Raw genomic sequence first — 27,168 nt, 5'->3', positions numbered from 1 at the left:
GGTTCCCATTTTTGCCAATGCGTTCCAACATGAAACGCATAGAAGTTTTTTTAGCTACCGCTGAACCGGAACCGGAAACGACGCCGGATATACTCAGTGCGTTCCAGGTTGAGACGCACAGGAAGAGAAACACACACAGGTGCATCACATCGCGGCACTTTCGGCGGCAGATTTAAATGGCGACCCCAGAACGGAACGAGCATAATCCCTGAGGAAGTCGACTAGACGAAACGCGTCGGATTACACCACTTGGGGACTTACTTTGATGCTGTTGATACCACCTGAGTGTGGTTTTTATGCTGTTTTATTCGGATCCTTTTGTAAGTGCATTTGTATATTAAATCTATTCCATAAATTTTCTGTCTGCACTATCATTTGGTCTCTTTTATTCCAAGTCTATAGAAGAATCTGTTTACTTCATATACTGAAGATCCTGCCTGACTGAGGATGATGGGCCTGTTTTACATTACTATCTTGTGAGTTACTACAATCACTTTGCGTGTTATAACATTTTGTTTCTGTAATACACTATATGCGATTTATTTCTATATAGATATCGCTCACCTCATTGATACAAGGTTGTATATATATTTTATATCCACACCTTAGAAGTGCTTATCTGTCATTTTGCATCCCTACTTCTTTTTTGTATTCGTAACTCTTAGTGAGCTGAGATACCCTTCACCATTGAAGGGTACCCTTGCCTTTCTGCCTCTATCTCTTGCCTTCATTAGGCTATCAGGGTTACCCCGTAGTGTGAGTCGTCGGGTCAGTAATTCATCCTACTGTTATGGTCTGAGTCAGTACAGTCGTTGGTACACCCCACTAGGTTGTGTAGACTTACATTCGGTGTGTCTTTTCGGTGTGTTATGTCCTAGGACGTGCGGAATATGCTCATTAGGTCATTGTGTGCGGGCACCTACTGTCACTTATGTTGTTATAATGTGTCTAAAGTAGATAGCCGTCTGGTACTCCCGGCTCATTGTCTGGGCTGGATAGATTTCCGCTGGGTACTCCATCCAGGGTTAACTTGTACACTTGCTACCTTATCCGAGGTAGAGAGTTACCTATTACGTGTTTTCTAAGTGAAGGGGTTTTCGTAGCGTCCCGGGCAGGTCTGTTGTCTGCCATTATTATTTCATACCTCTTTTGTGTCTGGATCCCAGTTCCGTATACCACACGTCCCCCCGGCGCCCCCAGGTCCTTTATTTTATATGGTTTTGCCCCGCTACTTTGGGGCGGGTGTCTAAGTATGTGGGCTATGGGGTTCGGGTTCTTGGAGGGTGCTGATCACCACCTCCGTGTTGGCAGCTAGCTCCTTGGTGAGTTACTGTGTGCCCCCGGTGTACCGTCCATTCGTCAACCCTGTGCCACCCCCATTACTCCCCCCCTATTGGTAGCGTATGTTTGGGGTTCGGGTAACTTCGTCTGTGAGTCTGGAGTTCAGGCCATGTTTCATGGTCCTGGGTGTCCGTGTGTTAGGTGGCCATGCGGGGTGGTCGGTCAGGTGTGTTTGTTCTGGGGGTGCCCTGGTTTCGTGTTGCTCGTAGTTTAGGGCTTATGCAAGCTCCCGGTCTCCTCCCCTAAGTTTGATCAGCTGTATGTGTGTGTAGTCTGATACTTGTCGGGTCCTGGTGGAGTGTCTGTGTCCTTCTGCCCTGTGTCCAGTTCACATATCTCGCCTGGATGTTGCTATCTTGCTGCAGGACCACCAGATGTGCAGGTCCGTTCCCTGTCCCTCTCCACATCTCCAGCACATGTCCGGGACCTCGGGAAGCATGCGGTGTAGCCGCGCCGGGGTACGGTACCATCCTATGAGCAGTTTGTAGTTTAGCTCCTGCAGTTTTGAGCATATGGAGCTTTGGTGCGTCAGGATGTATATTTGTGTCCATTGAGGGTCACTGAGCTCAGTTCCCGTCTCCCTCTCCCATCGGGCCGCGTGTTTCGCGGGGTCCAGTGGGACCGCGGCCATGAGGATTGTGTACATAACCGAGATCCCGTGAGGGACGTTCGAGCCTGCTCTGCAAAGCTCCTCAAACCTTGTGAGGTGGTCTATGGAAAAAGGTGTTTTCCAATTTGGGTGTAGAAGGTCTTGATTTGAAAATAACGGTACCTATCAAGGAGTGTCGGTGCTCTGTCTCCTAGCAAATCAGGCAGCTGTTTAAATGTGGCTGCGTCGCACCATTGATGCATATGGGTCCGGTCCGCGCCCTCAAAGGCGGCCACGTCCTTGGGCTGGAGTCCCCCCGCCACATCCGGGTTATACGTCACAGGTGTCATTGGCCCCGGGAGCGTGGTAAGCGAGAGCTTCGTCTGTATCATACCCCAGGTCTTCAGTGTGGCTCCGATGAGTGGGTGGTTGAGAGCCGGTGTACCCTCGTTGGTCCATACCTCCACACCATCGCTGGGATCGCCTCCTCCATCTGTGCTCTCTCCATGAGTATCCAGTGCTTGGGCGAGTGTGGTATGTGCCATTCTACGATGCGTAGCAAGTGTGCAGCCCTGTGGTAGGTCCTCATGGAGGGAAGTCCCACCCCCCCCGTTCCTTCGGTCTGTGTAGCAGTGTCCTCCGAATCCTGGGAAGTTGGTTCTGCCATATGAACCTAGCGATGTCAGATTCCAGCTGAGCGAACAAGGTGTGGGGTAGGCTAATCGGTATCGTTTGAAATAAGTATAGCAAACGGGGGAGGAGGTTCATCTTGACAGTGTTTATTCTACCGAACCAGGAGACACACAGGCCAGACCATTTCAGCATGTACGCCCCGAGGCTCCGCAGGAGCGGGGCGAAATTAAGGGTATATGGTTGGGATAGATCCATCGGTAGCCAGATACCTAGATATTTCAGCTTGGTTGCGCACCAGGAGAAAGAGAACTGCGTGTGCAAGTTGGAAGCCGCCCCAGGCTCGGCTGAGATGAGCATTGCTTCTGATTTATCGGTGTTTAGCTTCAGGTTCGATATCTGTCCATATTCCTTGAATGCTTGTAACAGGTTTGGGAGGGACACCAGTGGGTTGCTGATGAAAAATAGCATATCATCAGCGTAGGCTGCTATCTTATGGGTCGTGCCCTTCAGGGCGAACCCCGAGACACCCCCGTCCCGTCTGACCGCCTCCAAACCGTCCCGTCTGACCGCCCTACAAACATAGCTAGGATTCAGCTGTAAGCATTTGCAACACTTACAACAATCAAGTAACATACTTTCATATAAAATGTAAGATACTTGGCCAGTCAATGTAATGACAGGAATGAATAAGTAGATAACTCCCTAATTCCCACGATATTAGAGAGCTATCTACTAAAAGGCTGAAAGACCTGAATTGGTCTTTCAGCCAAATTTACTAATACTAAGTAAAGATTACTAACTATTAGTAAATTATGCCCCTACTCGCTATACCGTAAGTAGGGACATGTCTATTAAACAGTGAGCAGCCTATGGCTGCTCACTGTTAAAAAAAAAAAAAAGTTCCCCCCTCCTGAGCCCCCACCCCTGAACGGCGGGTGGGGGCCCTAAAGTTAAATAAGGAGGGGGACCTATTGTCCTCCCCCCGGCCCTCCACCCCGAGTTGCGGGTGGGAGCCCTAAAGTAAAATAATGGGGGGGAACCTATTGTCCTCCTCCCCAGCCCCCACCCCTGAGCGGCAGGTGGGGGCCCTAAACACCAATAAGGGGGGGACCTATTGTCCTCCCCCCCGGCCCCCACCCATGAGCGGTGGGTGGGGGCCCTAAAGTAAAATAATGGGGGGGGGAAACCTATTGTCCTCCTCCCCGGCCCCCACCCCTGAGCGGCGGGTGGGGGCCCTAAATACCAATAAGGGGGACACTCCTATTTTCCTCCCCCCCGGCCCCCACCCCTGAGCGGTGGGTGGGGGCCCTAAATAAAAATTGGGGAGGGGGGACATAATGTCCTCCCCCTGTCCCCCACCCCTGAGCGGTGGGTGGGCGCCCTAAATACCAATAAGGGGGACACACCTATTGTCCTCCCCCTCAGCCCCCACCCGTGAGTGGTGGGTGGGGGCCCTAAATAAAAATTGGGGGGAGGACCTAATGTCCTCCCCCCTGGCCCCCACCCCTAAGAGGTGGGTGGGGGCCCTAAATTAGAATAAGGGGGGGACCTTATGCCCTCCCCCCTGCCCCTGCCCCCCACCCGTGAGTGGTAGGGGGGCCCTAAATAAAAATTGGGGGGGGGGCCTAATGTCCTCCCCCCTGGCCCCCACCCCTGACGGGTGGGTGGGGGCCCTAGATACTAATTGGGGGGGACCTATTGTCCTCCCCCCTGGCCCCCACCCCTGAGCGGCGGGTGGGGGCTCTAAATAAAAATGTAACCCCCCCAGGTGACTATGGGTCCCCAAACGCCTAGTCACCCCCCTCCCCCAAAAAATTAACCCCTACCTACCCCCTCACCCTAAAAATAATGAGGGGGGGACCTTTAACTAAGTACCTGTAAAAATAAAATAAAACTTACCATTTGATGTTTTATTTCTTCTAAAATCTTCTTTTTTCAGCCCCAAAAAGGGCCAAATAAAAATCCATAATAACCAACGCACTTAAAAAACAAAACAAAAAAAAAAAACGAGCACAAAAAAAAATATTTATCTTCACCCATGGAGGGCTCCGCGCATGGGCTCTGCAGGGCAGGGGAAGGCTGATTGGTGAGTTTAAGTCTCTACATTTACCTGTCACAGCACTCTGATTCGTTGGCTTGAAATCCACCAATCAGAGTGCTCTGTGTCATTTTACACAGCGGGAGAAAGTTGTTTGGAATTTTCCCACGCTGTGTAATTTGACTCATAACACTCTGATTGGTTATTTATTGGATTTTTATTTGGCCTTTTCTGGGGCTGAAAAAAGAAGATTTTAGAAGAAAACATCAAATGGTAAGTTTTATTTTATTTTTACAGGTACTTAGTTAAAGGTCCCCCCCTCATTATTTTTAGGGTAAGGGGGGTAGATAGGGGTTAATTTATTTTTTGGGGGAGTGACTAGGGGTTTGGGGACCCCTAGTTACTTGGGTGGGGGGGTTACATTTTTATTTAGGGCCCCCACCTGCCGCTCAGGGGTGTGGGCCAGGCGGGAGGACAATAGGTCCCCACCCCCTATTGGTATTTAGGGCCCCCACCCACCGCTCAGGGGTGGATACCAGGGGGGAGGACATTAGGTCCCCCCCCAATTTTTATTTAGGTCCCCCACCCACCACTCAGGGGTGGGGGCCAGGGGGAGGACATTAGGCCCCCCCCCCCCAATTTTTATTTAGGGCCCCCACCCACCGCTCAGGGGTGGGGGCCAGGGGGGAGGACATTAGGTTCCCCCCCCTTTTTGCTTTAGGGCCCCCACCTGCCTCTCAGGGGTGGGGGCAATAGGTCCCCACTTTAGATTAAAAGCCCCCACTCGCACGTTACAAGTAGGGGCTCGGGAGGGGGGCTCGGGTGTAAAAAAAGTCTGCTCACTGTTTAATAGACATGCCCCTACTAGCTTATATAGAGGCTGGGTCACATGCTGCACTGGCCAATCACAGACATGACATTAGTAGGCATGGCGGTGATGGTTTTAAGGGCACACAAGTCAAACGCTTGTTGATTGGCTGCCCTTCAGCTTTTCAAAAAGCGCCATTAAATCGCCGAACACCGAACTCCAACCCGAACTGTTACTGAAATGTCCGGGCTCGGGTTCGGGGTCAAAAAATCTTAATGTTCGGTACGAACCCGAACTTTACAGATCGGGTTCGCTCAACTCAACATAGGATACAAAAAAAAATGATTATATGCAAATGCATGTCTGCTTAAAATAAAGTTGCTCTGTTGTTTATTTTTAAGCCCTATGAGTGCTTTCTTTCGTTGCAGTAATAGTTTTCAATTTTAAGTTATCTTTTCCACCTCTAGCACATCAGCACATTATGCTGGACACCTTTGCCCCATCTACAAAACCCCTGCCACCCCCATCTACAAAACCTGACAGCATGGGCCACCCGATGGACCCCTCCATATGCGGCCCCGGCGGTTTGCTGCGCCGGCCGGGGCCACAAAATGTGGCAGCAGGCCTGGTACCCGGTCTCAGGGGTCCGCAGGGCGGCTGGACCCACTGGAGTAAACCACTCATGAACTGCCATACAGCATCTCCCAACCAAAGCTGAAGGAACCGCGACACATACAATCAGCCGGGATGCAGCGAGAACACGCAAAGCCCACAGAGGGCATCAGCTAAACAGGGACTCACAAGAACACTCTGCTAAAGCGCCCCACTGACTCTAACCTGCATAATATGTATATGGCACAACCGTAAGTTACTCTGTCATGATGAGCCAAACTTACTAAACCTACCTATGTGTGGTGATAGGGGCCTAAGGGGTGAATCTTATCTCCCACATTTAAAGCAACCACCTTATTACAAGCAGCATACAGCGTCTACTTATATCTCCCTAAGCTGGAAAGTGTAATCTACTTTTGCATATTACTCGACTCACTATCCACTCACTGCTCCTACTAAGCTATAGATACAAGTTCATACCTGTAATTAGCCTGTTTACAACATAAAAATGTGCATGTGTTCATTACCCCCTTCCTCATTATTAACCTGTATACTTGAATCCTTTCATGTAACAAATGCTGACAACGAGCCTGAGGATTGCCGTTGGGGTCCCTCACGCGAATATGTTTTATCTATATGCACTAAAAAATAAATAATTAAAAAAAAAAAAAAGTATGAATGATGATATAAAAGTGAAATTGTGGGAGGCGGAGCCTAACCGCTGAAACGAACGGATGCACACTGCAGAAGCTCCGATCGACAATCGAGAAAAAACCCTCTAAAAACTGAATATTTCACTCCTAAAGACAACCACACAACCAGGGGAACTACCCTGACCTCATGGGACGAAAAAATAAAAAACAGGGGGCGGACAAACCCGCTCCAGGGCTGACGATAGGAGACATGTGGCGGCAAACACGCAGCACGGGAGAATCCAATATGGCGGCCCTCCACGGAGGCTGCTCGGATTTCTACTCGGACGACTACTCTGAAGGCGCAGAGGAGGATTTCCTCCCACCACCAGCCCCTAAACAGCCGGCGAAACCTAATAAGCCCACAGTGGACAAAGATGCTGACCTGGTTACTACCGGGGTACTGAAGGCACTGCTAGCCGACCTACAGAGGAATATCCTCACGGACGTCACCGCACTGAGGGGAGAGCTGCAGGGCCTGACAGGCCGCATAACAACACTGGAGGCCTCCTCCCAAGATCACCAGCAGCACATATCCTCCCTTCAGATGGCCGTACAAGACTTACAACGCCAAAACTTATTATATGAAAGGCGTTTTGCGGCCCAAGAGGATAACAGAAGGAGCTGTAATCTAAAGGTCAGAGGGGTCCCAGATGACCTGCCAGAGACGGAATTACCTCAAACGTTGAAAAAAATGCTGACGGCCATACAACCCGCCAGCCAAGCTAAACCCATCACTCCCACGGACTTTTTCAGAGTCCCCAAACCTTCCGGGGCCCCGGCCACAGCCACCAAAGATACCATCCTCACCTTCCAAAACAGGAAGGACAAATCGGCGATCCTCGCCACACTCCGAGGCAAGACCCCACTACAGTTTGAAGGCATGAGCCTGACATTCTACGCTGACCTGTCCGGGGCTACACTGGAGTGGCGCAGGTCACTCTGTCCCTTCACGACCTTGCTTCAGCGCAATAATATAAGGTACCGCTGGCGATCCTCCCAAATACTCCTCGTTCATCAAGGAGACAAAACACACCAAATCCACGACGCTCAAGAAGCAGCCAACCTCCTACAAACCCTGGGCCTGCCACAGGTTACACAAACCCAGGTGAGTGCCTACGAGCCTACCTCCCCAAACCGCAACTGGGACCCGGCACGAATCCCCGCATTTGTGCCGAGAAATAATACACCGGACGCCTACGCCTCCATCACCACTTGAATAGAGAGGCACAGGCAATCCCACTCACCTCCATAGAGCAGTGAACTACCTTTCAGAGCTCGACACTCTCGGACGCACCACTTGTCCAATTTCCAATTGCGGAAACCTGATCCCCTGTCCACCGAACTACAAGCAACACCTTTTTATGTGGGCATCGGCCTCCACGGAACAACGCAGCTTACCCGAAAACCAGTGAGCTCCAACTCCACGGACAGTTCTCCCTTATCCCCTGACAGCGACAACTCGGAAGCGCACTATGTACACAAATCGACTGCTCCTGCTCCTGACAACGTTCGCCTGCAACGACGTCCCGACATCAGATTGGCATACTAGACCACCGAGGAAGGCATGGGCCGACGGCGGGGTGCACTCGCAGGGACTTACGCTACCCACACTATCTAAACGCGCAACCCTGGGACATCGTTTCTGAGTTGGACTTTTATTAGGACTGCTAATGTTAAGGACATGTTTTCATGTATCCTCAGTTATTAATGGTCAAGCAATAGCCAGGCTGGTACCCCAAACCGCTGCCATGCGAGAGCGTTGTTCAGCTGCATGAGTTAAGTTTTGTTGTGTTTCTGTTTTGTTTTAAGCCACTACTGTGACACTGACATGCATAGGGGGAAATCGGCCAATCAATGTATCTGGCCCACCTGTCTAGCCTCCAGAACCGGCATTGGCTAATCAGGATTAACTGCACCAGAGACGGACTATGCTTCTACTAGCCCTGTGAAGATTTTTCTATATCTTTGCAGGCATTTTTCCTTTTACGCCTAGTTTACGCGTTCTTCATTGTCTTGTTTGCACCAGTAGCTTAAGCTATGAACCTCATGCTGACACTTACTCACACAGAGAGTGCAAAGTCTTAAGATGCGCAGAATCACTCAACTGACATCGCTGTATTATTGTATTATGTTTCTACTGATGTTTGTTTAATGTCTTCAGGTATCACAGCGTGCAAGATGCTTAGCACTCGGAGGTAGCATGTCTTCCCTGGGCTTACTATGTGCTCCAGCAAATTAGTCACAGGTTTAACTCCCCAATTACTTACTACTACTTTTTTAGCCTACTATTGCATCCGCATAGGTTTTGAACGTGTCATTCCCCCACTGAACTACTTAACTCCCTAGCGTCAGGGCTCGAGTCCTGCAGGAACGCATGGGAACGGCGTTCCTGCACTTTTTCCAAAGCAGGAACGCCGTTCCCGTTCCCAGTCCTGCAGGACCGGCCCTGCTACCTGCACACAGGGCCCATCACACGCTGTGTTTCCTCTCCAGCTCTAACTCTCGCGAGACCCGCGGCTGTCAGAGCGTTACCATGGCAACGCTCCGCACAGGCGAGTCTCGCGAGAGTTAGAGCTGGAGAGGAAACACAGTGTGTGATGGGACCTGTGTGCAGCGGCTGGCTCCCCCACCGGACCACCAGGCGATCTCCCCCCTCCCTGACAAGGTAAGAAGCAGGGAGGGGGGAATAAACTAAAAAAATACACACATAAAGTTTAAAAAAAAAAAATGCTCCCCTCCCTATCATCCTGCACACACACACACACACACACACATCATCCAACACACACACACACACATATCATCCAGCACACACACACACACACACATACATCATCCAGCACACACACACATCATCCAGCACACACACACACACACCATCCAGCACACACACACACACACACATCATCCAGCACACACACACACACACACATCATCCAGCACACACACACACACACATCATCCAGCACACACACACACACACATCATCCAGCACACACACACACACACACATCATCCAGCGCACGCACACACACACATCATCCAGCACACACACACACATCATCCAGCACACACACACACACACACACACACATCATCCAGCACACACACACACACACACACATCATCCAACACACACACACATCATCCAGCACACACACACACACACACACATCATCCAGAGAGCACACACACACACACACACACATCATCCAGAGCGCACACACACACATCATCCAGCACACACACACATCATCCAGAGCACACACACACACACATCATCCAGCACACACACACACACACCATCCAGCGCGCGCACACACACGCACACACACGCACACACACCATCCAGCACACACACACACATCATCCAGCACTCACATCATCCAGCACACACACACTGCATTCATTATACACAATCTGCACTAATTACAAACACACTACATTCATTATACACACTCTGCACTCATTACAAACACACTAGATTCACTATACACACTCTGCATTCCTTATACACACTCTGCACTCACTACAAACACACTACATTCACTATACACACTGCACTCACTACACACACACACACACTACACTCACTATACACACTTTGCACTCGATGCAAACACACTACATTCATTATACACACTGCACTTACTACACACACTACATTCATTATACACATTATGCATTCACTACAAACACACTACATTAATTATACACACTATGCACTCACTACAAACACACTACGTTAATTATACACACTATGCACTCACTACAAACACACTGCATTCATTATACACACTGCACTTACTACACACACTACATTCATTATACACATTATGCACTCACTACAAACACACTACATTAATTATACACACTATGCACTCACTACAAACACACTGCATTCACTATACACACTTTGCACTCACTGCAAACACACTACATTCATTATACACACTGCACTTACTACACACACTACATTCATTATACACATTATGCACTCACTACAAACACACTACATTAATTATACACACTATGCACTCACTACAAACACACTGCATTCATTATACACACTCTGCACTCACTACAAACACACTACATTCCCTATACACACTTTGCACTCACTGCAAACACACTACATTCATTATACACACTGCACTTACTACACACACTACATTCATTATACACATTATGCACTCACTACAAACACACTGCACTCACTACAAATACACTACATTCATTATGCACAATCTGCACTCACTACAAACACACTGCATTCATTATACACACACTACACTCACTACAAACACACTGCATTCATTATACACACACTGCACTCACTACAAACACACTCTGCACTCACTACAAACACACTACATTCATTATACACAATTTGCACTCACTACAAACACACTGCATTCATTATACACACACTGCACTCACAACACAAACACTACATTCATTATACACACTCTGCACTCACTACAAACACTACATTCATTATACACACTCTGCACTCACTACAAACACACTACATTTATTACACACAGCACTCACTACAAACACACTGTATTTATTATTCATACTCTGCATTCACTACAAACACACTACATTAACCCCTTAAGGACACATGACGTGTGTGACACGTCATGATTCCCTTTTATTCCAGAAGTTTGGTCCTTAAGGGGTTAATTATACACACACTGCACTATATGCATAGGAGTGTAAAAAAATTTTTTTTTAAGGGGGAGGGTGGGAATCTTGGGTGAGTTCCCACACTTTTTTCCCCAGGACTTGACCCCTGCCTAGCGTAGTTAACATGCAGGGTTAAGAAGCTTTAATATAGTACTTAGGGCAACGCCATGAAAAGCAGAGCAGAGAACAAACTGTTTAGTTTTCTTCTTTGGCAAAGCGACACCACTGTATACAAACCTGTGCAGCTTCATCCCATACCCACCTAGCATATACCCAGCTTAGTATAACCGCTCAATAGGCTGTGTTAACTTGGTAAAACTGGGTAGCAGCATCTAAATCTCTAGAACTACTCTTCTGTTATTTCAAGTTATTCATGTTATATAGTTAATCTTGTATCCTTCCTTTTTTGACGAGCTGAACAGGATAAACCAACTGTCAAGCGACTATAATATATATAAAAAATGTGCAGAATCCAAAAACAAACAAAAATGTGTTGTCTAACTGCATGCAACGACTAAGATTCACTATCTCTTCTTCAGCTACTGTCCCTACACGTTTGTGTAGTTCATCTTGTATAGCCAGCATGTACCCAACCTGTTTTATTATTTACTGTATAAAAAAAATATGTGCGCACTTACAAATGCTTAACACCTGTCCGAACTCTTGAATGTTTTTATTACTTAACCCCTTAACACCGCAGCCAAATGTACAAGTTGTGAACAGAACAAAACGTAAACAAAACCTGGCATTTGCGCTATATGTCTGTCCAACCGTAATTCACCTCTTTCATATGAAATGCATCCCCCCTTATTATATATCATTTTATTCAGGGGAAACAGGGCTTTCATTTAACATTAAATATTTAGGTATTGAACATAATTTAATATAAAAAATATATAAAAAAATGGGAGAAAAAAAGATTTTTTTATTTTTTTTTAGTTCTATGTGACATTTTAACTGTGGATGTCAAAATACTGTTTGCTTTTACTGCAATGCAATACACATATTTGTATTCAGCGATGTCTCACGTGTAAAACAGTACCCCCTATATACAGGTTTTATGGTGTTTTGGGAAGTTACAGGGTCAAATATAGCGTGTTACATTTGAAATTGAAATTCGCCAGATTGGTTACGTTGCCTTTGAGACTGTATAGTAGCCCAGGAATTAAATTTACACCCATAATGGCATACCATTTGCAATAGTAGACAACCCAAGGTATTGCAAATGGGGTATGTCCAGTCTTTTTTAGTAGCCATTTGGTCACAAACACTGGCCAAAGTTAGCGTTAGTATTTGTTTGTGTGTGAAAAATGCAAAAAACGCCAATTTTGGCCAGTGTTTGTGACTAAGTGGCTACTAAAAAAGTCTGGACAAACCCCATTTGCAATACCTTGGGTTGTCTACTATTGCAAATGGTATGCCATCATAGGGGTAATTTTCATTCTTGGGCTACCATAGGGTCACAAAGGCAACGTAAGCAATCTGGCGAATTTTAATGTGAAAAAACTGAAACACAAGCCTTATATTTGACGCTGTAACTTTTGAAAACACCATAAAACCTGTACATGTGGGGTACTGTTGTACTCGGGAGACTTCGCTCAACACAAATATTTGTATTTCAAAACAGTTAAAAGTATTGCAGCAATAATATCGTCCGTGTAAGTGCTGTTTGTGCGTGAAAAATGCAGAAAACGTCACTTTTACCGGCGATATCATCGTTGTAATACATTTTACTGTTTTGAAACACTAATATTTGTGTTCAGCAAAGTCTCCCGAGTAAAACAGTACCCCCCATGTACAGGTTTTATGGTGTCTTGGAAAGTTATAGGGTTAAATATAGTGCTAGCAAATTAAATTCCCTATACTTTCGGCATGGGTTGTCAGGCAGGTCCCGCTAATTGTAATTAATTAGGATACCTAATTATGTAAAATTATTACATAAATATATGTGTAGAATTAATATATGTATATATATACATATGTGTATATATACGTATATATATATATAATTTTTTTTTAATATTTTTATTTATATATAGGTATATATAGTGATATATACGTATATATTTATGTATATAGATATATATATTATGATATATATTATTTTGTTCTACGTGTATTTTGATATAAATATATATATATTATTATCACAATACAGTTAGAACGAAATAACACACATCTATATATTTTTTAATTATTTATTTTTAAATATTTTTTTAATTTTATTTTTTTACGTATTTACATATATATTTTTTTTATATTATATATAAATATATATATAACAATAATTATATATATATTTAATCAGTATCAGTCTACGTGTAATTTGATATTAATATATATATATATATATATTAATATTTAAATACACGTCGTGTATGTGTAAATGTGTGTATGTATATATATATATATATATATATATACTTAGATCATATATATATAATATATATGATCTAAGTATATTTTATTTGTAACTGTAATTTTTTTTATTCATTTTTTGAACTAATATTTTATTTTTTTTACAGGACAGGGGGCAGAGACAGTGTCAGCCAGTGATGTCACATCACTGGCTGACACACAGGATCAGTGATCACAGTGACTGCCTGTCACTGTGATCACCTCCTGCAGATTGGGTAATTGACCACAGGGGGGAGTGCCTGGGTGGTACAAGCACTCCCCCCTTCCAATCTGCAGGGGGATCACTGTGCCAGTTACATGTGTCAGCCAATAGGCTGACACATGTAACACTGATCGCAGTGACAGGCTGTCACTGCGATCAGAGCGCTCTGAGATCGCAGTGACAGCCTGTCACTGCGATCTCAGACCTAGCAGATCGCGGTCACTGACCCCAGGGGGACTGCCTGGGGGGCCAGGTAAGTCCCCCGACCGCGATCTGCAGAAGGGGAAAGCCGCCGGCCGCATGTGTCAGCCGATTTGAAATCGGCTGACACATGCTGAATACTGGTCGCAGTGACAGCCTGTCACTGCGATCAGAGACTGCAGATCGCGGTCACCGGCCACAGGGGGGGTTGCCCGGGGGGCCAGGCATCCCCCCCGACCGCGATCTGCAGCGGGAGAATACCGCCGGCCACGTGGGCGGAAATAAAAGCGAGGACGTACTATTACGCCCGCCGGCGTTTAGAGCCGGTTTCTGCATGGCGTAATAGTACGTCCTCCGGACTTAAAGGGTTAAGAATGCTGTTGTGGCATTACAGTCATGCGATTGTTTATACATGCACATCAAAAATAAAGAATTTAAAAAAAAAAAAAAAAAAAGTGAAATTGTGGTGTTTGTGTGAAAAACACAAAAGAAAACACAAAATTTTCAAGGATTTGTGACAAAGTGGCTAATAAATAAGACTGGACATACCCTCTGTTGTCTACATTTGCTGATGTTACACCAAGATAGTTTGTGAAAATTCATATATTTTGACTGAAATGGGCTGGCCATGTATTTGGCCCTGTAAAAAAACCAAAAACGTAAAAAAGTAAAACCTGTAAATGGGGGAAATTGTACTCATGAGACCTTTTGTGTGAAACGCACACAATCAAAATAAAATATGAACTCTAAATTTGGCCAGGTTTGTGACTACTAAAAGTTGTTACAAAAAATAAAACCCTAAAGCAGAATGCTAGGTTTTATAGGGAGAGGTATTAGCAGTAGAAAGAGGGAAGTGCTCATGCCATTGCACAGAACACTGGTGAGACCTCACTTGGAATATTGTACACAGTACTGGACACCTTATCTTCAGAAGCATATTGATACTTTAGAAAGAGTTCAGAGAAGGGCTACTAAACTGGTTCATGGATTGCAGGGTAAAACTTACCAGGAAAGGTTAAAGGAACTTAACATGTATTGCTTGGAGGAAAGACGAGACGGGGGGATGACAGAAACATTAAAATACATAAAGGGAATAAACATCGTAAAGGAGGAGACTATGTTTAAAAAGAAAAACTACCACAACAAGAGGACATAGTATTAAATTAGAGAGGCAAAAGTTTAAAAATAATATCAGGAAGTTTTACTTTACAGAGAGGGTAGAGGATGCATAGAATAGCCTTCCAGATGAAGTGGTAGAGGTTAACACAGTGAGGGAGTTTAAGCATGCGTGGGATAGGCATAAGGCTATCCTAGACTTAAGATAAGGGACTAATTAAAGTATTTCAAAAATTGGGCAGACTAGATAGTAGACAAGTGCATTCGATATAGGAGAAATATGATTAACCCCTTGAGGACGCTAGACGGTTCAGGACCGTCATCGGCATTTTTCCCTTGCCGACCGACGACGGTCCTGAACCGTCCTAAATTTAAGATGTACTTACCCGATCGCCGTCGTTCCCCCGGCGGCGATCGGCGGTGCTCCCGTTGTGGGGAGACTGCCTGAAGCCCAGACAGTCTCCCCATGGCGGATTAGGACCCCTGTGGCCATGTGATCGCCCAACAGGGCGACCACATGGTCACAATAGGTGTCCATGTGTCTGCCTGCAGGGGGACTGTCTGTGCTGACAGGCAGTCTCCCTGCAACTGTAAAATCCTAAAAATAAAATAAAGTTAATGTTAATAAAAAAAAATTATTATTATATATGTGTATATATATATATATGATATATAGACATATATTATACCTATATAATATATGTCTATATATCATATATATAATGTCATGCTAAGTGTATTTTTATATTAATATGTACATATATTAATATAAAAATACACCTATAATTAAATTACACACGTATATATATAATATATATAATAACTATATATATTGTATATATATATTATTATAAAATACAAATAATAAGTAATTTAAATTAAATTAAACATGTAAAAATAATAATATTTTTTTTTTAAAAATTATATATCTATACGAAATGTTATTCTAACTGTATTTTGATATTAATATATATATATTTATATCAAAATACACTTAGAATGAAATTGTATATATATCTATGTATATATAAATAAATAAAAAGAATACGAACTATTCATGTCCATATACAAAATTACATAAATAATTATATAAATATACATGTAGACTTCAAATATATAAATATGCATATATATTTAAATTCTACGTGCGTATTTATGTCATATTTTTACATAATTAAGTTATTTTATTGATTGCAATTTAAGGGACCTGCCTGCCAACCCAGGCCGAAAGTCCAGAGAATTTAATTTGCTAGCACTGTATTTTACCCTGTAACGTTCTACGACACCCTAAAACCTGTACATGGGGGGTACTGTTTTAATCGGGAGACTTTGCTGAACACAAATATTATTGATTCAAAACAGTAAAACATATCACAGCGATGATATTGTCAGTGAAAGTGACTTTTTTTGCATTTTTCACACACAAACAGCACGTTTACTGATGATATAATTGTTGTGATACATTTTCCAGTTTTGAAACACTAATATTTGTGTTCAGCAAAGTCTCCTGAGTATAACAGTACCCCCCATGTACAGGTTTTATAGCGTTTTTGAAAGTTACAGGGTCAAATATATGGGTCAAATATTTTTACATTGAAAATGGCCAGGTTACCTCGTCCTGTCTAGACAGGGACGCTACTACAGGGAGCTTTTCTTGGAAATGTACGATTGCACTATTAGGCGTTCCAACAGGCGAGGCCGGACAAAGTTTTTTCTATAGCCCGAAGGATATGTTACTACATATGTAAAATATTCAATGCCATGTATATCACATGCTATAGCCATTCTAGTTCTTTTTGAGTTTTATATATATGAAAATGGAGGGACACCACGACCTCAAGTGCAATCCTCGATACCAACCCGCCGATGACATCGACGAAGCTTCAAGAGACTTATAATGTACCTTATATGATGTGCCTTATGTTTCTATTGACTCCTGCATATGTTCAGGTGGCGTTATTTGTATCGATGTGTATTGTACATGTGGTGTTCAACCGTATCAAAAATAAAGAATTTAAAAAAAAAAGAAAATGGCCAGGTTGGTTACGTTGCCTTTGAGAGCGTATGGTAGCCCAGGAATGAGAATTACCCCCATGATGGCATACCATTTGCGAAAGAAGACAACCCAAGGTATTGCAAATGGGGTATGTCCAGTCTTTTTAAGTAGCCACTTAGTCACAAACACTGGCCAAAATTAGCGTTCAATTTAGTTTTTTACTTTTTTCACACACAAACAAATATGAACGCTAACTTTGGCCAGTGTTTGCGACTAAGTGGCTACTAAAAAAGTCTGGACATACCCCATATTGAATACCCTGGGTTGTCTACTTTAAAAAAAATATGTACATGTGGGGTGTTATTCAGCGATTTATGACAGATAATAGTGTTACAATGTCACTATTGATACATTTTAAAAATGTATGTTTTGAAACCGCAATATCCTACTTGTACTTATAGCCCTATAACATGCAAAAAAATAGCAAAAAGCATGTAAACACTGGGTATTTTTCAACTCAGGACAACATTTTGAATCTATTTAGCAGTTTTTTTCATTCGCTTTTGTAGATGAGTAAAAGATTTTTCACATAAAAGTCAAAAAACAAGTATTTTTTTCAATTTTTCATCATATTTTTTCATTTTTTAAAAATTAAATTACATGAGATTATATAAATAATGGTATGTAAAGAAAGCCCCTTTTGTCCTGAAAAAAACAATATATAATTTGTATGGGAACAGTAAATGAGAGAGCGGAAAATTACAGCTAAACACAAACACCACAAAAGTGTAAAAAGATGCCTGGTCGCAAATGTACAACATCGCAAAAACAGTCCAGTCCTTAAGGGGTTAAGTCCAAATTTTTGGACTTTTTCGTATTCGTTTACAATAACATAAACGAAAGTCCTACATAGAAATTATATATGAAACGGAAGGGCAAATGCCGAATGCATAACCTTTTCATTTAAGTTCTTTTGTTTAAAGGGGCACTGTCATGCTGAACTTACCTTTCTTTAATCACTTCCTCTTCTCCCCCTCTCTCAGGATCTGTTCTCCTTCCCGAACGTCCTGTCACTTAGACAGAGCGCCGGTGAAACTACCGAATTATTGTTTATTCATGTTGGGACGGCATTCGGTACTTTTAGTTCGGTTCAAATTTAATTGGAATTTCAATAAGATTAGGGCAGCTCTTCAATATTTTGACTGGCATAAACGCTTTAGTGAAAAAAACACTGATGATAAATGGAATATCTTCAAACAGGAACGGAAAGGTACATTTATCAGTATGTACTGTGATGGTAGTCACTATCACTGGGGATGGAAGACAGACACTATATGTAGGTCCGCAGATTACTCTTGTGTTTTAATCACCCTGTGCCCAGTATTGGCGCAGGGTATGTTAAATTTATTAATTGTCTGTGCCTTTTCTCCTCACCCTTTTACCTGTCCTATTGTTTCCCCAGCACAGAGTTGTCCAAGGGACACTGCCAGACCAGTTTAAACTAGCTGCCCTTTTCCTCCTCAATCTCCCATCAGCCCTTGCTGTTGTCTGATCCCACCCTTCCATGTACTATAGTACTCTATGTACCCTATTGTATGTAAATAAGGCTGTTGGGGGCTTAAATATGTGTGCTATGTCTATTAAAGTTAGTTGCTGTTTTAACCTTTCACCAAGTGTCATCTGGTGTTTGGGGAAATCTGCTAAAGGAAAGTGTGTCCAGGGCTATAAACACAGTAGCCTGGTCCAGGGTGGAAAAGGCCCTCAGTGATCCCAGTCAAGCCTCAGCAACTGGATCTGAAGTGTTCCAGGGTCCCTGATAGCTACAAGGAAGCAGACTTGGCAGAGGTACTCGGTCGGACTACTGGAGCTCCGTCACATTTTGTTGGCAGTGGTGGGATGGCTTCCTAGGGATTGGGGGACCTCCAAACTATGACTGGGACCCCTGCATGCCTTCTGGAATTTGCCAAGATGGATAGAGCTAGCACTCGTGCAGCGCCCCCCAAGCGAGGAGGAGTTGTAGCAGAGGATACAACCAGCTCTGTCCCAGTATGATGGCTTTTCCCTGACAGAGGGTGAACTGGACATGATCAGACGGAAATGCTGGAACAATGTTCTCGAGGAGGTTTGTTGTACATGGAGAGAACCCCTTCCAACCATTATGCAACGATTTTGGGATCAAATTGATTTGCGGATGAAATTCTTGGGAGAGCAGTCACAGGCGGAATGTGTATTCAAATTAGAGGAGCTGGTCCAGAAACAATTGATGGATGATTTGTACTGGGTTTTAAGGTCATATGCAGTCCTGCAGTATCTATTTCTAGCAGATGACGACCCTCCAGAGGGTGAAGGCTATGATGGCCCTGGCCTATTGTGGGAGGCCTTTGAGGAAAAAGTTGAACTTGGAAGATCTGAGAAGTTCCGTCTCAATGACATTCGAGAAAATAGGGAACACCTACTGGATCTCTCAGAAGCAACTGACCTGGAACAAGATTTGGTCCACCTGGCCACATTGGAGTGGGAGCTTGAACTTGAGTACAAGCAATTATGTGACTCTGTACAGCAGCAGGTCCCCGAGACTGGGTATTTAATAGACTTTACATCTGAGGATGTTGGCCAGGTAGATGTGGAGAGAACCACGTTCTCCACACCCGATTCACAGGGGTGCTGGGCAGCTGGCCCAGATCCTCATACCTGGGACATGGGGACCCTGTCAACCCCGCTACAACCCCAGTGCCAGTGGAGTTACTGGGAGTGGAAATAGCCAGAATTATTGGGCGTGGAGACAGACAGACAGTCTCACTCTCCAGTGGCAGTGTGCCTTCCAGGGAGAGGAGCGTATGATCCTCCCTCCCCAGCAGCAGTGTGCGTTCCAGGGAGTGGAGACGGTCGGTCTCTCTCCCCAGCGGCAGTGTGTATTCCAGGGAGAGGAGAGTATAAACCTCCATCCTCATCGGCAGTGTGAGCTCAAGGGAGGGGAGACAGCCAGTCTCACTCCCAAGCAGCAGTGTGGATTATTAGGAGTGGTCACAGTTGGTCTCACTCCCCAGCGGCAGTGTGCATTACAGGTAGATGAGACGGTCTGTCTTCCTCCCCAGCAGACAAACTGGCATCAGGACAGATGACCTCTGTCTTCTGCCTCCGACATGCAGCAACGCAGGGAGCAAGGTCCCTGATAACTACAAGAAAGCAGACTTGGCGGAGGTACTCGGTCGACGTACTGGAGCTCCGTCACATGTACCATTTGATAATAACTATAAAATAAACTATTTGAAACCAGTGTGGCTTAGTGGGACAGTGAATCACAAAATTAAAAATAAGAAAAGGGCATTTAAAGATTTCAAATCAGACAAATCAGAGGCATCCTATAAAAAAATATAAGGAAGCCAATAATGTGTGCAAAAAGGCGAGTAAAAGCAACCCCAAAGCATTTTTTTTTTAAATTCTTTATTTTTGAAAGTGCATTGATTACATACATTAGTAATGTCAAAAATAGTACAGTAGTAAATAAATGGTGACATATTGATAACAGGTTCAAGATATGTTGCACTTTTTTTTTTTTGTATGGAAATTCAAGAGTAAACAGACAGGCTTAACAAATTAAAGGAAACTGATAGGCTATGCATGCTGCCTACAACATTTTAGTTTAAGATTATGCTACTAAGTCTGGTCATATAATGCAAATGGTCAATATAGAAGATTAATTGCGCTGTTAGGAAATACTTGCTGGAACACATTAGCTTGTAGGCCTGCCGCTTCATCTGCTGGTACAGCTGATAGACCACTGGGCACCTTGTGATTCCATGCCAAAGAGTGCTTAGTTAGTACAAAAGTCCAGTGCAATGTGGGTGTGAATGCTTTCTTAAGAAGGACGGTGTAACGGTCCGCTGGTACCTATGCTGCACTGTCAAGGCCGAGGTGGGTATAGCTAGCCCTTGCTTGGTGGTTTGATGTGTTCTCACTCAAAACTCGGCCAGGATGGTGCGTGTAGTGGGCAGAGGGTCACGGGTGGTGGCTCCTGGCTCTGTGCCGTCGCAGCTGAAGGAGTGCAGCCCTCCACCCTATTCATGCGGGTAGGTCGCGCACATGGCTGGTATTCGGCGGCCATCTTGAGGAGCGCTGCTCGATGGTCCACGGCAGGGTGATGATTTTTAAGGCCTTAGTTGGCTCTCCAGTAGTTGCCCGTGTAGACCGGGATGACCCGGGGGGGGGGAGCCAGACACCAGCCGGAGACCCGGGAGAGCGGCCGTCTCGTCCCGGCTCAAGCTCCTCCACACTCCGGGTACTTGTTAGGTCGTTGCTGGTGCCAAGGAGGGTCTTGGCGGGTATCCCCGTGTACCCCATCAGCTTAAGGTCAATTTAGTCGCTTGTGGGTATTGCTGAGTGGGTTTAGGCTCTGGTCAGCGCTGATTTTGTGGCCCCGAAGCGGGAGCTCAGACATGGCACGTCTGATCCCGCCGGCAGTCAGGCCCCGCCCCCCAAAGCATTTTTTAAGTACATAAAAAAGCAAGTAGAAATATAGATCAGGGTGTTGCAGTGGATGTGATCTACTTGGATTTTGCCATGGTGTTTGATACAGTTCCACGCGATAGATTAGTGTTCAAACTCAAAAATTTGGTGTAGATGAAAATTCTTGTTCTTGGGTAAAACATTGGCTTAAAAATAGAGTACAACGAGATGTCATTAATGGTAAACTTTCAAGCTGGACAGAAGTGGTAATTAGTGTCCCTCGGGGTTCTGTTTGGGGACCTCTTCTATTTAACATATTTATAAATGATCTTGAAATAAGCATTGAAAGTCAAGTTTCAGTGTTTGCAGATGACACAAAACTCTGTAAAGTAATACAATGTGAGCAATATATTACTTTGCTACAGAGGGATTTAGGTAGACTTGGAGGACTGGGCACTCAAATGGCAGATTAAATTTAATGTAAAAAAATGCAAAGTTATGCACTTCGGGGTAAAGAATGCACAAGCAACTTATACCCTAAATGGTAGTGAATTACGGATAACTATACACTAGAAGGATTTGGGAATTGTTATAGACAACAAACTAGGCAACAATGTGCAATGTCAATCAGCAGTGGCTAAGGCCAGTAAGGTATTCGCATATATAAAAGAGAGCATTAATTCTCGGGATGAGAATATCATTTTGCCTCTTTATAAATCACTGGTAAGACCACATCTTGAATATGTGTGCAATTTTGGGCACCTGTTCTAAAGAAAGATATTATGCCACTAGAAAAAGTGCAGAGGCGGGCTACAAAATTAATAAAAGGACTGGAACATTTTAGCTATGAAGAAAGGTTAACAAATGTAAACCTCTTTAGTTTAGAAAAACAGTGCCTCAGTGGGGATATGATAATATTATACAAATATATCCAGGGCCAATACAAACCATTGTGTGGAAATCTATTCACAAACAGGACTATACATAGGACACAAGGTCATGCATTTAGACTGGAAGAAAGGAGATATTTAAACTGCAACTGGATGCGTACTTGCAAAAATATAATATTCAATAATATAATTTTTCAACTGTAGGGTAATAGCTTCTTGATCCAAGGATAAACCTGACTGCCATTCTGGGGTTAATAAGGATTTTTTTCCCCCTAGTTTGTTGCAAAATTGAAAGTGCTTCAAACTGGGTTTTTTACCTTCATTTGGATCAAAAGCAAAACACAGATGTTAGGAAGGCTGAACTTGACAGACACATGTCTCTTTTCAGACTCTGTAACTATATAACTAACTATGTAACATAGGCCCAGAAAATCAATTGGTCAAATTTCTATGTATGAAGACTGGGGCTCATATTTTGCCCTGTAAGTTCCAAAGACTGCAGCAAACCTCTACATGGGAACTATCGTTGTGAAGTCATCCCTCCCCCCATCCCTTGAAAAGCCAAGGGCAAATGCCTCCACCCCAATTAGTCAAGGCGAGGCTGTCAGAATATCCCCGCCATGGCCCCTGCAGGACTAGTGCTAATGAAGGGACAGCCCAGGTAGGGGGCTCCAGATCTAAGATCTCCCTCACCTATCATGGGGATAATGTCAGAAGGTAAAACCCCAAGACGCAGCATTTTAGATAGCAAGGAATATAACAAAGGAAATAAACACATTATCGTGCCTTAGAATGGCTGGACTACACGTTAGATGGAGAGCGTAGTAAGTAAATGAGCCGAGGTCAAGGCAATGGAAAGACAGCAAAAAAAAGAACTAGCCAAAGTCGGGTACACGGTCATAGTCAAATAGGCAAACAAAAGGCAAGGGACAAAGACAAACTCGAGTCCGGAACAAAGCCAAGGTCAATACCAAAATATAACAAGATGAATCAGGGAGCGCACTAAAGGGTACTGGGAACAGAAACCACAATAAGGACAAATGAAATAGGATCACATATGTTTAAATACTATGTGGTGCATTGTGATTCATCCACATCATACCTGCGACCAAAAAGTGTACGTGAATGGGGGTGCCAGACAGATGTGGCCCAATTAGAGTCCAAATGTGTCAATTTCCCCTTGAACAATGCACTCAGACTGCGAGCACTATTTACCATTTACCAGATCCTTTCTCTGCAATGGCTGTGCAAATAATTAGGTGTCTAGCATGCGCGGCCAGAACAGAAGACCACAGCTAACTCGAGGACCAGGTAAATAACGCAACAGATAAGAGGGAGAACTAGGCCTTCAGTACTATCCCCTCACTACAGTTCCTACCCCATAACTGAAGCCACTCTCTACCCACTGCAGCCCCTATCCCTACTATAACCACTAAACCCCCTACTATATCTCCAGACGTGCAACACCAGGGACCAAATTTGGGATGGCAGGGCAGCAATGAGTCCATTATAATCAAACACCCGTGGCTGGCTATGTTATTGCACCTGACAACCTCTTATTGTAGCACAACACAGATTTGACATACTCTTAGGTTGTACATATTGCCTTTTTTCATTTTCTCTTGTTTTAGGATTTGTATAAGCACATCTTGTTTATTTGTTTAGCTTCTTAATATAAATAACAAATAATCTACAAAAAAGTTATGATCTATGATCCTATCACAGTTACCGACATTAGCAGTTATGATTACGTTAAATGTTGATGCTAGATTCTGTGTAAATCTTCCTATTCTGACCTTTAGATCAAGACGGCTGGTCTAGTTTATCTTCTGCATTTGGAGGCTCAGCTGTGGTGAGAAAGGACCCTATGGAAAAGGTTGCTGGTGGCTGTAATTATCAAGTCAACAACAAATATGACAAGAAACGAAAACCGCTACCCAAAGGAAAGGTGGTGCAGGCTGCACTAAATGAAGTAGGAAAAAAGATGACTTACAGTGTCACCAGGGAGAACTGTGAACACTTTGTGACTCAACTGAGATATGAAGAGTCTTTCAGTGATCAGGTACAGAGTGCATATTCCCAATGCCCAAGAAATACGCACTCTAGACTTCACATGTCAGAACCCCACACACATTGGTGCATTCTACAAAGGAAGTCCCCCGAATCCCCCTAACAGGAAACAAATCGCATACAAGTGAGAGTGGATGTTCTAGACAGGTTACAAAAAATCCAGTAAAAGATATATCCTTAATTCCATGCAAAGCGCACCATTAGTATAAACAGGGGAACTACACCAGTTTTGACGCATGTCGAGTTTAGCCACTCTTACTCATAAGCCCAGATTAGTTGGGTTCCTATTTGTATTAACCTCTTATGGGCTGAGACAGTTGTACTAGTTCAGATCAAAACAAAACGTAAACAAAATTCCTAGATTTTACTATTAACATGACGTAAAGTCATGATTTTATTAAAGACACGGAGGCGAGTATTATGCTTTTCTTTCTTTAATTCTCCCTCAGCAGCGAAGAGAGATATATGCAAAAGAGATAAAAAAGAACAAATAACATAAGCATATTGACAGTGCTATCATGGGTATCCACCCCCTTAGTATATAAGGTGTAGCACTTCCTGTTTCTTCCTCTTTCTTCTGCGATCCAAAGACCAGATCCATAACTGAACGATAAACTTGGCCCGAACAGGAACAGTGGGCGGTAGTCAAAATTCCATTCTTTGATGATGGACTGTAGAACTTAGTAACGGTACTTCAACACCATGACAGTATAATTCAGGCTAAAATGAAAGGAGAAAATATGGTAATATTCGGTTGATGACTGGTTGTATCATATACCCCCACAACAGTTATAATTAATGTGTACAGCATTATCGTCATGACGTCAAACATAAGATATCTATCAGATTATGTCCACAGTAGCACGTAGAGCCACTTACCTGAAGGATGTAGGAAAAACCTGTAAAAGGCAGTTGAACTTACGGTTACATCCGCTTGAGGTCGATATCCTTGCAAATCCAATCCCTCCACCCAGGGAGGGCGGGAAGGGAATAATACTCGCCTCCGTGTCTTTAATAAAATCATGACTTTACGTCATGTTAATAGTAAAATCTAGGAATTTTATTAAAGACACGGAGGCTCCTATTATGCTCTTTCAAAGCTGAGCAATAACTCTTTCCGAAAAATGTTGGATTGGTTTAAAGTAGAAATTCCGGAATGTGGATTCCGTAGACCAGTCTGCGGCCTTCAGGATATCCTCTAATCGACATCCTATCGTCGATGCTTTAGAAGCCATAGCGCCTCTCACCGAGTGGGCCGAGAAAACTGTTACGTCTATCCCTGCTGAAGCTAATAACCACTTGGCCCAACGGGCAAGCGTAGGTGTAGATACCGGGAGGTGCGGTCTCTTCAGAGAAATAAACAACGGGCCTTCGTTTGGTGGTCGGAGGGAAGAAGTACGGGATTCGTATTCTTTCAAGCACAGTACTGGGCACAGCTTCTGTTGGTTCGGGAGGCGTGGATAGAAAACATGCTTAGTCGCTGATTTAGTTCTTCGTGAAATATCAAATGACACCCCCTCCGGGGTGAATGTGCGGGCTTGCCAGTCTAAGGCTCGTACATCTGATACTCGTTTACAGGATAGTAAGCATAAAATCATGAGCAATTTAGCAGACAAATGTTTAAGTGATAGTGCCGAGTTGTCGGGCCACTCTTCTAAGAATTTGAACACAATGTTGACATCCCAAAAGGACCCGTATCTGGATTTTGGAGGCCGTGCAAAACGTATGCCTTTGAGCAGGCGACAGATCAGGGGGTTCTGTCCGAGAGGACTTCCGTCTACATTATCGTGACCAGCCGAGATAGCCGATCTGTAGATGTTGACTGTACGGAACGCCTTGCCCGATTCGAATAAATGAGTGAGAAAGTCTAGTACTGTCTTCACAGGAGCTGATATGGGATCCACTGATTTCTCCAGGCACCAATCGGACCAAACTCTCCATGCCGCAGCATATGTGCGCCGAGTTCCTGGTGCCCATGCGTTCGCCAAGAGTTGGGTAGTTGTTCTCGAAACTTCCGTGATTTCCCAGGGTCCCCTGAAAGGAGCCATGCCATGAGACGGAGTACTCCCCGTTCTATCAGGTCGTGGTTCTCCCCATCCGGATTGGTTAACAGGGACGTGTGATCCGGCAGTAGATGTGGGAAATCGATTGCCATTTCCAGAAGGTGAGGGAACCAGGGTTGAGATCTCCAGCATGGTGTTATCAAAACTACTGTTGCTTTGAACCGTCGGATGTACGCCAGAGTCCGAGCAATCAGGTTGAACGGGGGAAAGGCGTATGCTCGTCCCCCGGTCCAGTCTTGAAGAAAAGCATCTGTTGCCAAGGCTTCCGGATCCGGTCGCCAGCTGAAAAATTGAGGAAGTTGTGTGTTCAGTCTGGATGCAAAGAGATCCACACTCAATGGACCCCATAGCCGTGCGA

General features: G+C 44.1%; 1 protein-coding gene across 1 annotated transcript in view; it reads left to right on the top strand.

Annotated features, from left to right (window-relative positions):
• LOC134579527 (phospholipase A and acyltransferase 3-like) overlaps positions 1-27,168 on the top strand; it is an 86,167-nt gene that overhangs the window by 51,404 nt on the left and 7,595 nt on the right. The window contains exon 3 of the mRNA XM_063438844.1: positions 24,480-24,739. Coding sequence (XP_063294914.1) covers positions 24,480-24,739 — 260 coding nt within the window. The remainder of the gene's footprint in view (positions 1-24,479; positions 24,740-27,168) is intronic.

Source organism: Pelobates fuscus, chromosome 12 (assembly GCF_036172605.1).
Source record: "Pelobates fuscus isolate aPelFus1 chromosome 12, aPelFus1.pri, whole genome shotgun sequence".
Lineage (NCBI taxonomy): Eukaryota > Metazoa > Chordata > Amphibia > Anura > Pelobatidae > Pelobates > Pelobates fuscus.
This window is presented reverse-complemented; position numbering and strand designations above follow the sequence as displayed.